At 43.7% G+C, this 13,168-nt stretch overlaps 1 protein-coding gene across 2 annotated transcripts; it reads left to right on the forward strand.

Moving 5' to 3' along the window:
• Positions 1-1,228: 1,228 nt before the first annotated feature.
• CHST4 (carbohydrate sulfotransferase 4) lies at positions 1,229-12,579 on the forward strand. 2 transcript variants are annotated; one of them, XM_023934407.2, is made up of 2 exons: positions 1,229-1,425; positions 10,751-12,579. In XM_023934407.2, the coding sequence occupies exons 1-2, from the start codon at positions 1,286-1,288 to the stop codon at positions 11,940-11,942; spliced, it is 1,332 nt and encodes a 443-aa protein (XP_023790175.2). In that variant the 5' UTR covers positions 1,229-1,285; the 3' UTR covers positions 11,943-12,579. The 2 variants fall into 2 exon arrangements, with proteins under 2 accessions (XP_023790175.2, XP_023790176.1); XM_023934408.2 differs by lacking the exon at positions 1,229-1,425 and adding an exon at positions 6,843-7,070.
• The last annotated feature ends 589 nt before the right edge of the window (positions 12,580-13,168 follow it).

A 13,168-nucleotide genomic window follows, 5' to 3' on the forward strand; every position in this document is an offset into this window, starting at 1 on the left:
CACTGCCAGATTCCATAACTGTCTAATTGTCTCCCCTTTCCTTGCCCAGTACAAAATCTGGGTAGCAGATTTTGGTAGAGGGGAGGGCTAAATGAGAAAGATAGCACTATATGGAAAGGTCTTTGACACATCAGCTGAGTGTCTATGCTAAACCTTCTTCTTTCAAAGAAACCAATTCCAGAACAAAAAGAGAAGGAAGCTGAGGCTATGGGTGAATGGTACACAGCTTCGGAGATTTCATGCCATTAAACCTTCAAATAGAGCCGGATCACCCAAGCTGCTTAAGAAAAAACATTGACAAGTAATAAGCAGGGTGGTGTGTGAAGATCTGTTGGACCAGGAGGCCTTTACAGCATGTTGGTGCATTGTTATGCCATCTTGAACCTACTACAATTTTCAAGTACCAGCTGCTTCCTTCAACTCTTCTCTGTGTACCTTAGGTTCTGTGGCTTTAATACCCATTACTAATAAACAGGTCCTGGTTTTAGAGAAAGCTGATCCTTTGAGATCACTCTTCTTTCAGGAACCCCTTTACTTGTGGAGTCCCCTTAGAGATGTCTGTTAACATGCAAATATTCTGCAATAATTAACACAATCTTGTTTCTTTTGACCCAGCAGCATTTGACTGGGAAGACTGAGAGAGCCAGAGACATAGGCATATATATACCTCATAAATCTCAGGATATTTAGATTTCTCAAGGCCACATCCTCCATTGTCATCTTTTGTAAACATATCACTGCCTTTTGACCACACCTAGGTTTTCCCTGATGCAATAGCAAACTAGCACTAAACCACAAATGTGCTGGTATCATTTTTCAGGTATTATACTCACAGATGCTTTGCGTCATAGTGTGGGCGTAGGTTAGTGACAGTCATACAAACTAGCCTAAGTTGGAGTTTGGAGGTACTCTGTGCCGAAGAAAATCCCTTCAGCATGGAGAGCAAGGAAGAAGTAGAGACACTTCTTCCGCAAGAGGATCTGAAGCTGCTCTTCTCAGACAAGATCTGAAGAGCTTTAGTAGACCTGCCCCAGTGCCCTTATAACTGAGTGTGGGAAAATAAGGGAAGATTGGCAAGGAGGATTGTAAATACACTCAATTGTCTTACAGGTGAAGTGTAGAAAAACATATATATTATACTAATTGTTGTTTAGTCTTGTATGTTTGATTAGTGGTACATTTGTCTTTAGATAACATAGGCCTGTGCTAGACATAGAGCCACGCCACTGAACATGCTTGACATTTCTTCTTTGCTGCAGTAAAGATCAAATCTCAGTTGTAAACTATGCCTGTAATAATCCCTGATATACTTGTGAAAACAGCAGGTTTGGTGATCCTTGAGCATCGACCAGACTCCACAGTGCTGGCATCCCTGTTTGTGTGCCTCTGCCTGGGTCCTGCTTTGAGGATCCCCTGGTTGGTGAGGTAATGGAAATAAATTCACTTTACTTATTTTTTTACTTATTTTTTTACCTTTTTTTCTTTTTACTTTTTTTTTTTTTTTTTTTTTTACTTTTACTTTACTTGGTGTTTAATCTGTGTTTTCGTGTTTGTTCCTGCATCCTGCCTGTGCTGGCTCACACACCAATCGACAGCCATCCTCCCTGTCTTAGCTGAGGAGTAACAGTGGTATAACCTGGCACAGGCTTGCATCGTGCATCTGCTCTTTTCTGTGCTGTCTGGGCTGGCCATGATTTTAGGACCATTTTTAGGATTTGGGTGATTTACCTCAGTTATGGAGACTTAGGCAAGGAGGCAACCTCATGCTTCGTGCTCTCTTTGTGAAAGGAAGGAACTTGTCAACTTGAAGTGTCATCAGCATCCAAAGGGCCTGGTAGTAGGTTCACCCCCGACAGGGAAACCAGCACTGCAGGCAAGATGGGACAAATTGCACCTGCCAGCAGTGAGTCCATCAGTTCCCCCAGGTGCTTTAGGAACCTCAGTGTAGCCTGGCTTCCAGCTCTGACTTTGCCTATTCCATCTTCCAGTAACCCTGACTGCCTTCAGCAGGTCTGTAGACCAGAGGGGTCCCTGAGGGTCTTCCTGCCTTGGGACTATGGCCTTTGGCTGCAAGAGACTGTCTACACTAGCCTGCTCTCTACCATCATGTAGCCATGCTGTACACCTGCAGTGGGAAGATGTGGTTTTCACTGATTTGGACCCAGGATGATTGCAAGGAAGCAGTCTGGCGGATGATGGTGGAGGCCCTGGTGAACCATAGCCCAGCCTTTCCGGGAGCTCAGGAAAGGCTTGAGCATTTCATGGCAGTGGAACCCCAAGGGAAGGTGTCTGTGAAAAACTTTGTGTCTGAGGCCTAGCACATAACATTATTTCCCAGGGTGTGCTGCTCTGTCAGAGGCCAAAGGAGCTGATCTTTGACTGGTATTATTATTTGACTTGCCATTACCCACCAGAGGCACATATAGGTTTCCACAAACATGAGAAGTGGCCAGGAAAAGACCATGGATGTAAGAGGAGGTGGCAGCAATGGGCTGGGAGACAGTACTTGCTTGACGTGACTGGGCGGGATTTTGTAAACCAGAGTGTGAGAGGAGCTGTGCAGGAGAAGGAAGGCTTAGCATGGTCAAAGTCACACCATTGACAGGACAGCCACACAAGACACAGCAGGGTTCCAGTAGCTACAAGGCACCCACCAAGCTAGCTAAGCTTAACAACTGGTCAGAGCAAGGTTGAGGTTGTATTTCTACACTAGCCTTCAACTTCAGTCCCCAGCACTGGAAGAGCCTTCCAAGGGGCAGAAGCACTGGGATCTTCCTCATAGCTTGGCTGTCTGGCATGGGCTCTTACAGTGCTGGGAGCCCAGATCTATACCAGCTCTTTGCTTTGTCATATATTGTCTTTGTTTTTCTTATTTGTCTTGGGTCAGTGTTCCCTGAAGCTTTGCCAAAGCAAAGAGGTGTTGTCAATAAGTCTGAATGACTTATTTCCTGGATACCTGACAGAAGTAGTTGGTGCTAGCACAGGATATTCTGCACTCCAGTGCATTGCATGGGCTATGCATGTTTCAGGTCTGCTTGTTGCTATTGTTTCTCTCAACTCTAAACTAGCTGCTCTGCTCCAGCTTCAGTTCCTGTGCTGATTTCTGGCTTTAGACTGCCTATGTACATAAAGAAGGCAGAAGCTGACCAGTGAAATTAATTCAAAAATTGAATAAATACCTTTTTTCTTACTATTTTTCCCATTACTGTAATGTGTTGGTAAAGTATTATGTGACCTTCTTTCTCTCATGTGTTCTCATTTTCCTGTTCCTCCACCACTTGATATGGGAGTGCTGTACTACAGTGAAGACAATAAATGATACTGCAACTGTTTGAGGATGAGAGAAGGAGAAGGTCAGCCACTATCCTTGCTCTTGCCTAACACGACTTTGGGTTCTTATGTGCCAGTTCATACAAGTCTATTTATCTCAAACTGCTTCTAAATAAAAATATAACTTTAAAACTTACCTCAAACACAAGAAAAAAGCCACAGGCACACCAGCCTGTCCTTGAAGAGAAGGCACCATATACAACTTCATATCAGTTATTTTATCTTGTTCTGAAAGGCATACAGGGCACCATCTGCTCTGGCTCAGGAAGAACTTGCTCCAACTGGAATTTAGCATAGGCATTGCACCTCTGCTCCTATGCATTCTGGAGCTTCCCTCACTGCTGCATTCTTTCCATCCTTTATGAATGATGATTTCTAAAGCAACCAGGGTGACTGTATACAGCACCCCTACCAAAAAAGGCTCTTTTCTGAAAGCAGAGTTCCTTTCTGTTGCCTTCATCCCAATGAAAGTAATGAGCAATCAACATGGAGACTTTTTTTTTTAATTTTTGTAGATTACTGTCAAGTTTCTTTACTGCAAGGAGCAGGGTTTTTCCTGTGCATTTCAAAACACAATATAGTGCTACTCAAATCCACTGATCAGCACAGGAGACTGTGCATGGCCCTCATGTGAGCAGCAATATTGCAGCTTTGTATCACACTCAGTGTTGCAGAGCCACACATTTTCATTTTCTTCAGCTTCAGAAGTATAAGCTAGAAAACAACTGAAATCCTTCTGCTTTGAAAGGGAAACATTTGCCAATGCATAGTCACAGCATTGACTCTTACAGCAGATCCCCAGCATCATACCTTTGAGATGCAGAAAATGTGAACTATCCCATCACACACACATGAAAGTGATAGAGACTTTGACAGCATGATTGCCATGAGCTGCTTTAGATATCAGCCTGGTATGAGTTGTGTTCTTCAGGGCATATAAGTGCATATATTAAAAAACTTGTATAGCTTGAAGACTGCAAATAGGGAGAAATTACTCATTGTCTCTCTTGATTTAAAAAATTCTCATTATACCAAATACAGTTTTTATATGTAGGTTCACAACAGAGGAAAGTAGTTCTTACAACATGCAGCTAAACATACCCATATTGCCAGGAAATCCTGTTGATGACAAAAGTATCTAAGTTCAAAACAAGACTGGAAAAGTGAACAGAAAAACATCTAGGTGCTATAAAATACAATGACAAGCTTGATCTGATTTTAGACAGCTTCTGTGTCTACATCACTGTCCACTCTTGTCACAGCCAACAGAAAGAAAGATGAGCTTCCAGGGCATCACTCTCTAGCTTATTTTGGACATCTGCATTCAGAGAGGTGAATCATGTACTCCAGATCCCTGGCTTCAGGAAGGAAATGTTTTTCTTTTCCTCTTCCTTAGGCATCTCCTCTAGATAATGGCAGAAGACAGGGCACGGGTTTAGTCAAACCTTACGGCTGATCAGGTTTCACTGCCATAGGTGTACCTGGTTCTCTCATCAGCTGTCAAAAACATGTTCTCAGGTAGGGAGGCATCTCCAGTGTAAGCACTTTTACTGGTGTTAAACTCTAGTCTACACCACTGGCATTACTCCTCAGCCTACTTCTGTTGCTGCTGCACTGGGTCAGGTGTGATCTGTTTATGCAGGCTTGGGAGCAGAGTACATCTCACTTACTTCTTCAGGGTGTAAGAAATACAAAGTGTGATTGCATGGGCAGTTCACAGAGCTCACTAGTCTCTGAGTCCACAAAGGGAGGGTAGAAAATAGAAATGTGTCATTCCCTGGACCTACTACAATAGGCCTATGTCTTTCCTGTGCTGAGGACTCTAGAGCTGGATGCGGTATTCCAGGTGAGGCCTCACCAGAACAGAGTAGAGGGGAAGAAACTCCTCCTTCGTCCTGCTGCCCACACTGCTGGTGATGCATAGCCCAGGACATGACTGGTTTCTGGGCTGTCAGCACACATGGTTGGTTCATGTGAAGCTTCTTGTCCACCAACACCCCCAAGTCGTTCTTTTTAGGGCTGATATCAGTCCATTTTCCACATGGCCTGTATGTGTGCTTGGGATTATTCTGACCCCATATGCTTCTGCTTTGCATCATAAAGCTTTTGAGTGAGATGTGTGGGAAGCATGATGTTTGTTTTCAGGAGCCAGAGGTTTCCTCCCTCAAGTGTCACTCAGGAAAGACAGTGTGCCAGAACAGTTTGTCCTCCCAAATCTCAAAACCAAGAAAGAGCATATTCTCATCCTGTGCAACTACTCATACCACAGAGGATGCCCTGAGGAAAACTCAGACAAATAACTGGAACATGGTGTCTATACAAGTAGAAAAATCTGCTCAACCTTTTGACAAGATGACTGTGCAATAGTATTCAGTGCTGTCAAAAAGACATACTGATGCCAAGGGATCAGTATATCTTGGGCAAACTACATACAACTGGAACTGAAGTTTTGATTCATCTCTGTTTATGCAAATGTTGGCCAGGGGGGAATAATCCTTCAGGAAGGGCCACTCAGGTAGTGTGGTCTTTACAAAGGCCTAATGACACACAAGGAAATCCTGTGTGTCAGTGCAGGGCATGGGAACACATAGCAGAAATCCAGGTTGCACTGAACATTGCGTGGCCCTCCACAGGGCCCTACCTGGACCACTGCCAACTTCTTACCTTGTTTCCCAGCCCAGGGTTACCAGGGCTTGACCATCTGTGTTTGCAAAGCAACAAGTGAAAAGGAACATGACCTGCCCCATTCAGATTGTCCCTCCTGCTGGAAGCACCAGCCTTGCCCAGATTTTTTCTTTTGCTGTCCCCTATACTCCACTTGCCCTGAGAGCAGTAGTGAGGTCCTTGGGAACACAAAGAGGACACCATTAAGAGGTCTATATCTGTCCAGACTGTGTGACAGAATCTATGAGATCCAGAATAGGAATGACCCAAAGCAACTGTCTCTGTGTGGAAGTATTTCTCTTGAGCCCAGTGCTGCCCTGTTTCACTACCTTACCTGGCACAGTCCCATTTCAGCTCCAGCACCCTGGTGAATCATTAACAGGCCAAGTCCAGCTGCTCCTTTCACAGCTTGTCTTTTCACACAGTTTTCTTTCCCAGCTCCAAATGTTTAATTCAAGCAAGGTACAGACAAAGAGGTAAAAAGATTTTATGTGAAACTGCATCTGCTGACATGGCAAGCAGCCACAGCAATAGTAGGAAAGTATGTCCTATCTCTGCACTCATGGTAGACAAGCTGGTCCTCCTTGCAACTTGCTTGTCCTTTGCTCTGACACTCTACAGACATCCCTGCTCCTGCTTTTACAGGCAGCAGTCTCTTTTGGGGCCTGAAATAGGAGTTAAAAGTATCTCTGTCTCCTTCATGAACTCTCTGGCCCTACTCCTTTACTAGCAGCACCTGGTCATTCACACCCCTGCAAGAAACTGCAATTTCCGTACTTTTTGCTTAGTGCAGGGTGGAGTTCTCTATTTCCAGGCTGGTCAAAGTAGGCGGGCAGTATAGAGCAGTCAGTCTTAGAGCTGGGATGTGCACAAAGAGGACAGGAAGGGGCAGGCACAGGTATAAGTAGGAGTTAAGTGCATGTGTATGTGACCCCAGAATGAAGGCAGAGTGCCTGTACATGAATGCACAGTTGTTCGTGTGACTGCCTGGAGGCGTATGTACCACAGCAGTGAACGTGTGTGAGGGCAACTTTGCTTTAATCGGGTCTGCTGGTGCTTCAAGAGGACTTGTTAAGGTGAGATTTTCAACCATTTCTTGCTATCTAGCATGGATGCTCTTGATGCTAGCAAATTGTGACAATTTTCTGCAGACAGAAGCTGTGGGTCTGGCTTAGAGGGTAGTTCCTGCTTCTCCAGTCTTCTCAGTGCCCCTGCTCAGCTTTCCCACTAGTGACAGTCATGCCAGCTGCTCACCTCTGAATGGGAAGATGACTTCTAATTCTGCAGAAACTGACCAGGCCAAATTGAAGCAACATTTGAAAAAACTATGAACAACCATCAGTGCCATCAAAGACCAGTGACTGGAGCTTCTCTGGTGCCAGATCCTCTTTGTTATACTGCTGCCATTACAGCAACGGGGAACCTATACCTGCTTGGAGAACTTCCTCAGACTGGGAGCACGCTCAACATTAGTTTGCATAACACAAGGTGCTTTTGGGCTGTAACTATCTCACACCTGTCAGAGACATGCTGACATTCAATAAACCTGTAATCTGGGGATATGGCGCCCAATGCTGAGTATGTTTCATGTGTTTCATGGGTACATTTCCCTTGGGCTGCTTACTGCTTTCTGTAACGCTTGCTCTTTGCCAGGATCAAGCTTTTCCAAGGTCCCTGTGTGCTCCTGGAAAAGACTAAGACTGCTTTTTTTTTTTTTTTTTTTTTAAACAAGCTGCTCAGGCAGTATTTTCATAGCTTTGCTGTGGGAGACGCTAACATGTTGACACTGGATTGTTGTATTTTTGGGTAGTTTCTACATTGCATCCTTTGTGCCCTGAGATTCTTCCAGTTCTTTCTTCTCTCAGCCAAATCTTGGCTCAACCCTGTTAGCACACAGTAACAGTGTGCTTCTCTAGTTCTGCAGCTGAGATTGTCTCAATCACTTTGGGCTGATCTTTACTTGGCAGCACTGTGAGGGCTTAATTTTTTCACTTTTGCAACATGAAATTAACTCAAACACTGGTGACTCCAGACATTTGCTGTAGAGAAAATGTGGTTAAGCTTGAGACCTTAATTTAGAAATGTCCCAGTTCCCATGACAGAAATACTGTGGTGAAAAATAAGGTTATATAATTAGTATTTCTCTCATATTAGGGAATGCATGATAGTATAGTATGATGCTGCTCTTTCATTCCTCTTCATCAGGCACACAATTCACTTCAGTCCTTCTACTCTGTGGAACAGACTTGTGATGGCAAGTCACTCTGTGAAATGTCTAAAGCACCTTGATTTGATCCGAGATAAAAGTATACTCTTGTTTCCTAAAAAAAAAATTGATTCCATTCTCATACTCGGGCAATTCACATGTAGATTTCCAAAGAAACAACTATTTCTGCGGTTTTAAATCTACCTGGGTATCTACCTTTATGCCATTTTTCATGTCTGCTCAACAGAGTTTTTCTCAATTAATAGCTTCTGGCTATGTTCCAGGAACTTTGTCAGGAGTTAGAATAACAATATTAATGGTGCCAGATGGAAGTTCATTTGGAAGCCAGGACTTTTGGTAAACACTGCTTGTATTCATTTGGAAGGAAGAAGCTGATATATCACTTATTTTTACAACAGTCTTTGCAGCTCTTCCTAGGTTTGGTCCAAATAGCAACCTGGATCAGCTCTTTGTCAGATCTGAACACTACAGACCATCTGTGTAACCAAAAAAGGCCTTCTTGTCCAGGAGATAAGAATGATGTGGTCCCTTACTAAATGCACAGCCCCATCCTTGCAAGACATTACTAAAGTAAAATTCATATTATGGTGGCACCTATTGGCAACAATCAGACTTGCCTATTGTTCCTTACTCTGAGAAATTATAATTGCTGCCTTATAAACCCTAACCTCAGCACAAGTGCACAGCAGGTAACTTAGATAAACAAGCCAATTTATGCATGTATTTTGGAGGCACAGATTAGTACTGTTCCTTGTTGGTTAGCAGCAATGACTGTATGAATTATCAGAAGAGGCACCCCCATGGAAGTTAGTCTAAAAGCTCTGCTGCAGAGGAAAATTGTGGCAGAGCATAAGGAGGAGTTAGGGAAGCTCTGGGAACATTCATAATTACTATGGACCCAGATGACATGGCAAGCATGTAGCAGGGAAGCAGTGTCTGCTTTGCAGCTGGTTGAGTCAGTTTATACCTCTGCTGCTTGAGTAGGGGGGCTGCTGCTCTGCGTGGGCATAGCTGCTAGAGTCTTGTGCAATTGTGGACTGCACAAAAGCAGTGTACAAAGCTGTAAGGGCCTGGGCTCAGATGCTGCTCTGTCTGGGATTAACTTCTTGCACTAGAGGCCCTGCTCTGTCTGGTCTTGCTGTGCATTTCCCTGGAAAAACTGTCCATGGCTAGGAACCAGAAAAGTTTTTTCAATTTTAGTTCACCTTGGAAAACATAAAGTACCTGCACTAGCAAGAGAGATCTGTCTCTACTGTGGCACAGCTAAATGGCCAACCTGGCAGATGGGGAGCACTCCCTACTGCCTGGGCTTCAGCGCTGCCCAAGGAGCCTGTTCCTAGGGGTGACGCATGCTGCAGACACCTAACCTGTATTTGAAGCACAGTCAGGCACTGCTGGGGGACAGAAGAAGAGCACACAAAACAGGAATAATTGGTAAAGTGTGCTTTAATGTACTTTTTAAAAAAATAATTAAATATTTCTGCCTCAGATCCCATCTTCAGTAGTGTACTTCCTGCAGATTCCTGTGCCAGCTGGTATTCAGGCTATGAAGTCTCCCTGTGGCATTTTCATGCCATATCCCCAGTGGCATGAAAATTATTAGACATTTTCCAATAATTCAGCCATCCTCCACAGGAAGAAAAGCGGTTCGATATATGAAACAAGGAGCCAGCTTTGGGCAGACCTTTGAGTTCAACTAGCACATTCTACTGTACATCTTCTCATAAAAGACCTACAGAATGAGTGGGGTTAGAGGAAAGGATAGCAGGTGACAGTCTTTAAAAAGGAGTTAGGATAAGAAGGGGGCTAGTAGGGCAGGTAAGCAGTTAAGCCTGCCTACAGAAAGATGAGTCTTTCTAGCAGAATTGCCTACAAAGTTCAGTCTGTGGAGGAGATACTGTTGTTCTTGCATTTATTACAGTGCCAAGCTTCTTCCTTTGATATGTGAAGTTTTGCCTGTGTTGACAATAAATATTTCCTGAAATTTCAAAAGGCGTATAATCAAAATAAAAGGAAACCTACATTGTATGTTTTCAGCAGCATTTTGGCATAAAAATAATTGTAAATATTTGTCATAGTAGGTGTTTAAAAGTAAAATGTGGAACTGTTAAATTCTTCACAGAAAGTGAGGTTTTGCATCTTTCCATCTGTCTTTTTTTTTTTTTTTAATAAAAATTGCCAGTATCCTTTGCAGGGGTTATGTGCATGAAGTACATATTTGTATGTACCAATTTACTTCAGTGCACTCAACTAGCTCTTAAATGTTGATAAAAATGCAGACAAGCTTTTCAGTATCTTCTAAGACTGTATTAGAATGGGTTACTGAGAAACTGTGGTTTTGCTGCAGAAAACCTTCAGCCCTGCAGTACTTACGTCCTTTGCCAAGACCCCTTGTGCAGTGGTTGCCACAGTGTCACTAGTAATGTGGCAGCTGTCCAAAACCCTGTGCCTGCAGAGATGCACAGGAGCCTGATGCACATCCTGCCTTTTTCATCATCTTGTGATGCTGAACTTCCTCTGTCTCTGCAGGTCCCTTGCAATCATGGTGAAGTCTAGAAGAGTACAGGTGCTCCTGATTCTGGTAGTTCTGTCCTTCCTTCTGATCTACTTCCCACCCTGCAGCTACCATGCCCACATGGAAGAAAAACCTTCTCCTGTCCACATCCTCATTCTCTCCTCCTGGCGGTCAGGATCCTCCTTCACTGGACAAATCTTCAGCCAGCACCCCAGTGTCTTCTACCTGATGGAACCTGCATGGCATGTGTGGGTTAAGATGTACCAGAACAGTGCCAATGTCTTACACATGGCAGTGCGGGACTTAGTCAGGTCGGTCTTTCTGTGTGATATGTCTGTGTTTGATGCTTACATGTCTAGCCAGAAGAAAAAGTCTGATTTATTTCAATGGGAGACAAGCAGAGCCTTGTGCTCCCCACCTGCCTGTGACTCATTCAGTCGCAGTGACATAATCACTGCAGGCAACTGCAAAACAATCTGTGGCAAGTACCCATTCAGCAAGGTGGAGGAAGCTTGTAAAACCTATAGCCATGTTGCCATTAAGGAAGTTCGGTTCTTTGACCTGAAAGTTCTCTATCCGCTTCTCACTGATCCATCCCTGAACCTCAAAATCATTCACTTGGTACGTGATCCTCGGGCTGTGTTCAGGTCCCGAGAGAATACAATGGCAGACCTGAAACGTGACAGTAACATTGTTGTGGGGTCTCAGAAGACAAAGGGAGAAATGGGGCCCTACAACACAATGCAAGTAATCTGCAAAAGCCATGTTGAGATATACAAGGCAGGAAGACAGGCTGCTCCAAGCTTCCTGAAAGACCGGTATCTGCTGGTTCGCTATGAAGACATTGTCAGAGACCCGCTAGCAAGGGCTGCTCAGATGTACAGGTTTGCAGAACTCTATTTCACACCAGAGCTTCAGAAGTGGGTGCACAACATCACCCATGGGAAAGGTCACGGAGCACAGGCCTTTGATATTGGGTCAAGAGATGCACTGAGAGTATCCCAGGCTTGGAGAAAGACACTTCCTTTCCAGAAAATAGAAAAAGTGCAAAATGTGTGCAAAGATGCAATGGATTTGCTGGGCTACCGCCTTGTTCAATCTGAAGAAGAGCAGAAAAACATGTCTCTGGATCTTTTGTTTGCCCAGAACTCCTCTGAGTATCAAATTCTGAAGGCAGAAAAGCTGGTCTCTATACCTACTCTCTGAAGGCTGCAGAGTGCTGAACTGTTCACTAGAGCAAAAGAGGATAGAGGTGCAGGCATAGAAGTGTAGGAATGTGTGCATGGATGTGCATGGATTCAAGGACAAGTGGTACAAGAACCCTGACTACATTCAGGAGAGCTCTCAGCAGCACAGGGTCACTCTCTAAGACCCCTGGAGATTCAACCACAATGTAGGCCAAAGTAATGCAAGTTTGTTTTCCAAATTAATTATGTTTAGGTTGGAGCATACAGAATGTGAAAGGAGTAGGACCAGATAGCAGAAGCTCAAGCCCCCTCCACAGACCACAGCTGAAGACTAGGGAAACCACATGGAGCAACTGTGCTGCAAAGGAAGAGGAAATATAAAAGGAAGCTGAATAAAGAAACCTTTACTTGACATGCTGCCACGCAGGATATGTAGTGCCAGAAAAGACGTGAGGATGACCAGACATTTGGTTTCTGGAAGGATGTTGGGAATTGGGTTGTTTTTTTTGAATGGTTGAGTTTTCAAGACCAGTTTTCTTTTTGCTTCATTTGTGTGCCTGAGTATCCACCCTTGGTGGCAAAAGTAGGGAAATGTTTGTGTTCACGTAGTGTATAATGGGAAAATGGAATAAACCAGCTATTGCTGAAAATAGTAACTCCTGAGTTTTCATGTGAGAAACCATTTCTGGGATTATGTGAATCCATTTATTTTTTAGCTGAAATTATTCTGTCTTTTAGCTTTCAAACCCAAGAACAGTTGTTTTCCTGGGAATTCCCACAGTCCACATGGGTGACAGAAGAATTTGTGCTAAGGTTGAGATCCTAAAGACAAGGTACAGATATGGATTTCATTGGCATAAATACCAAAACTGAGAAGATAGGTTAGTAGGAGCGGATTGAAGAAACCAAGAGAAGATCAGGAAGTTGTCCCATTGAAATATTTGGTGAGAGTATTTCTTGTCTTGGAGCACAAAAAAATGTTTAATGGACTATGCTATTCTCCACTGTCTCCATTGGAAACGCTATTCTCCCACCTCCAATGAAATATATGGTTCAAACATGAACAGAATTGTTTTCACCTGGTTTTAAGTGTTCCAGAAGACAAGGAGAAAAACTTGTTACAAGATCTGGGGAGGAGTGAAGTGCCTGCAGATATCTATTTCTGAACATCCTCTCTCATGTGTAAATTGCAGAGTCTAACACATGTCTACAGAACACAAGCTACCTTAGCAATATGGGTATCTG

Source organism: Cyanistes caeruleus, chromosome 12 (assembly GCF_971803275.1).
Source record: "Cyanistes caeruleus chromosome 12, bCyaCae1.hap1.1, whole genome shotgun sequence".
Lineage (NCBI taxonomy): Eukaryota > Metazoa > Chordata > Aves > Passeriformes > Paridae > Cyanistes > Cyanistes caeruleus.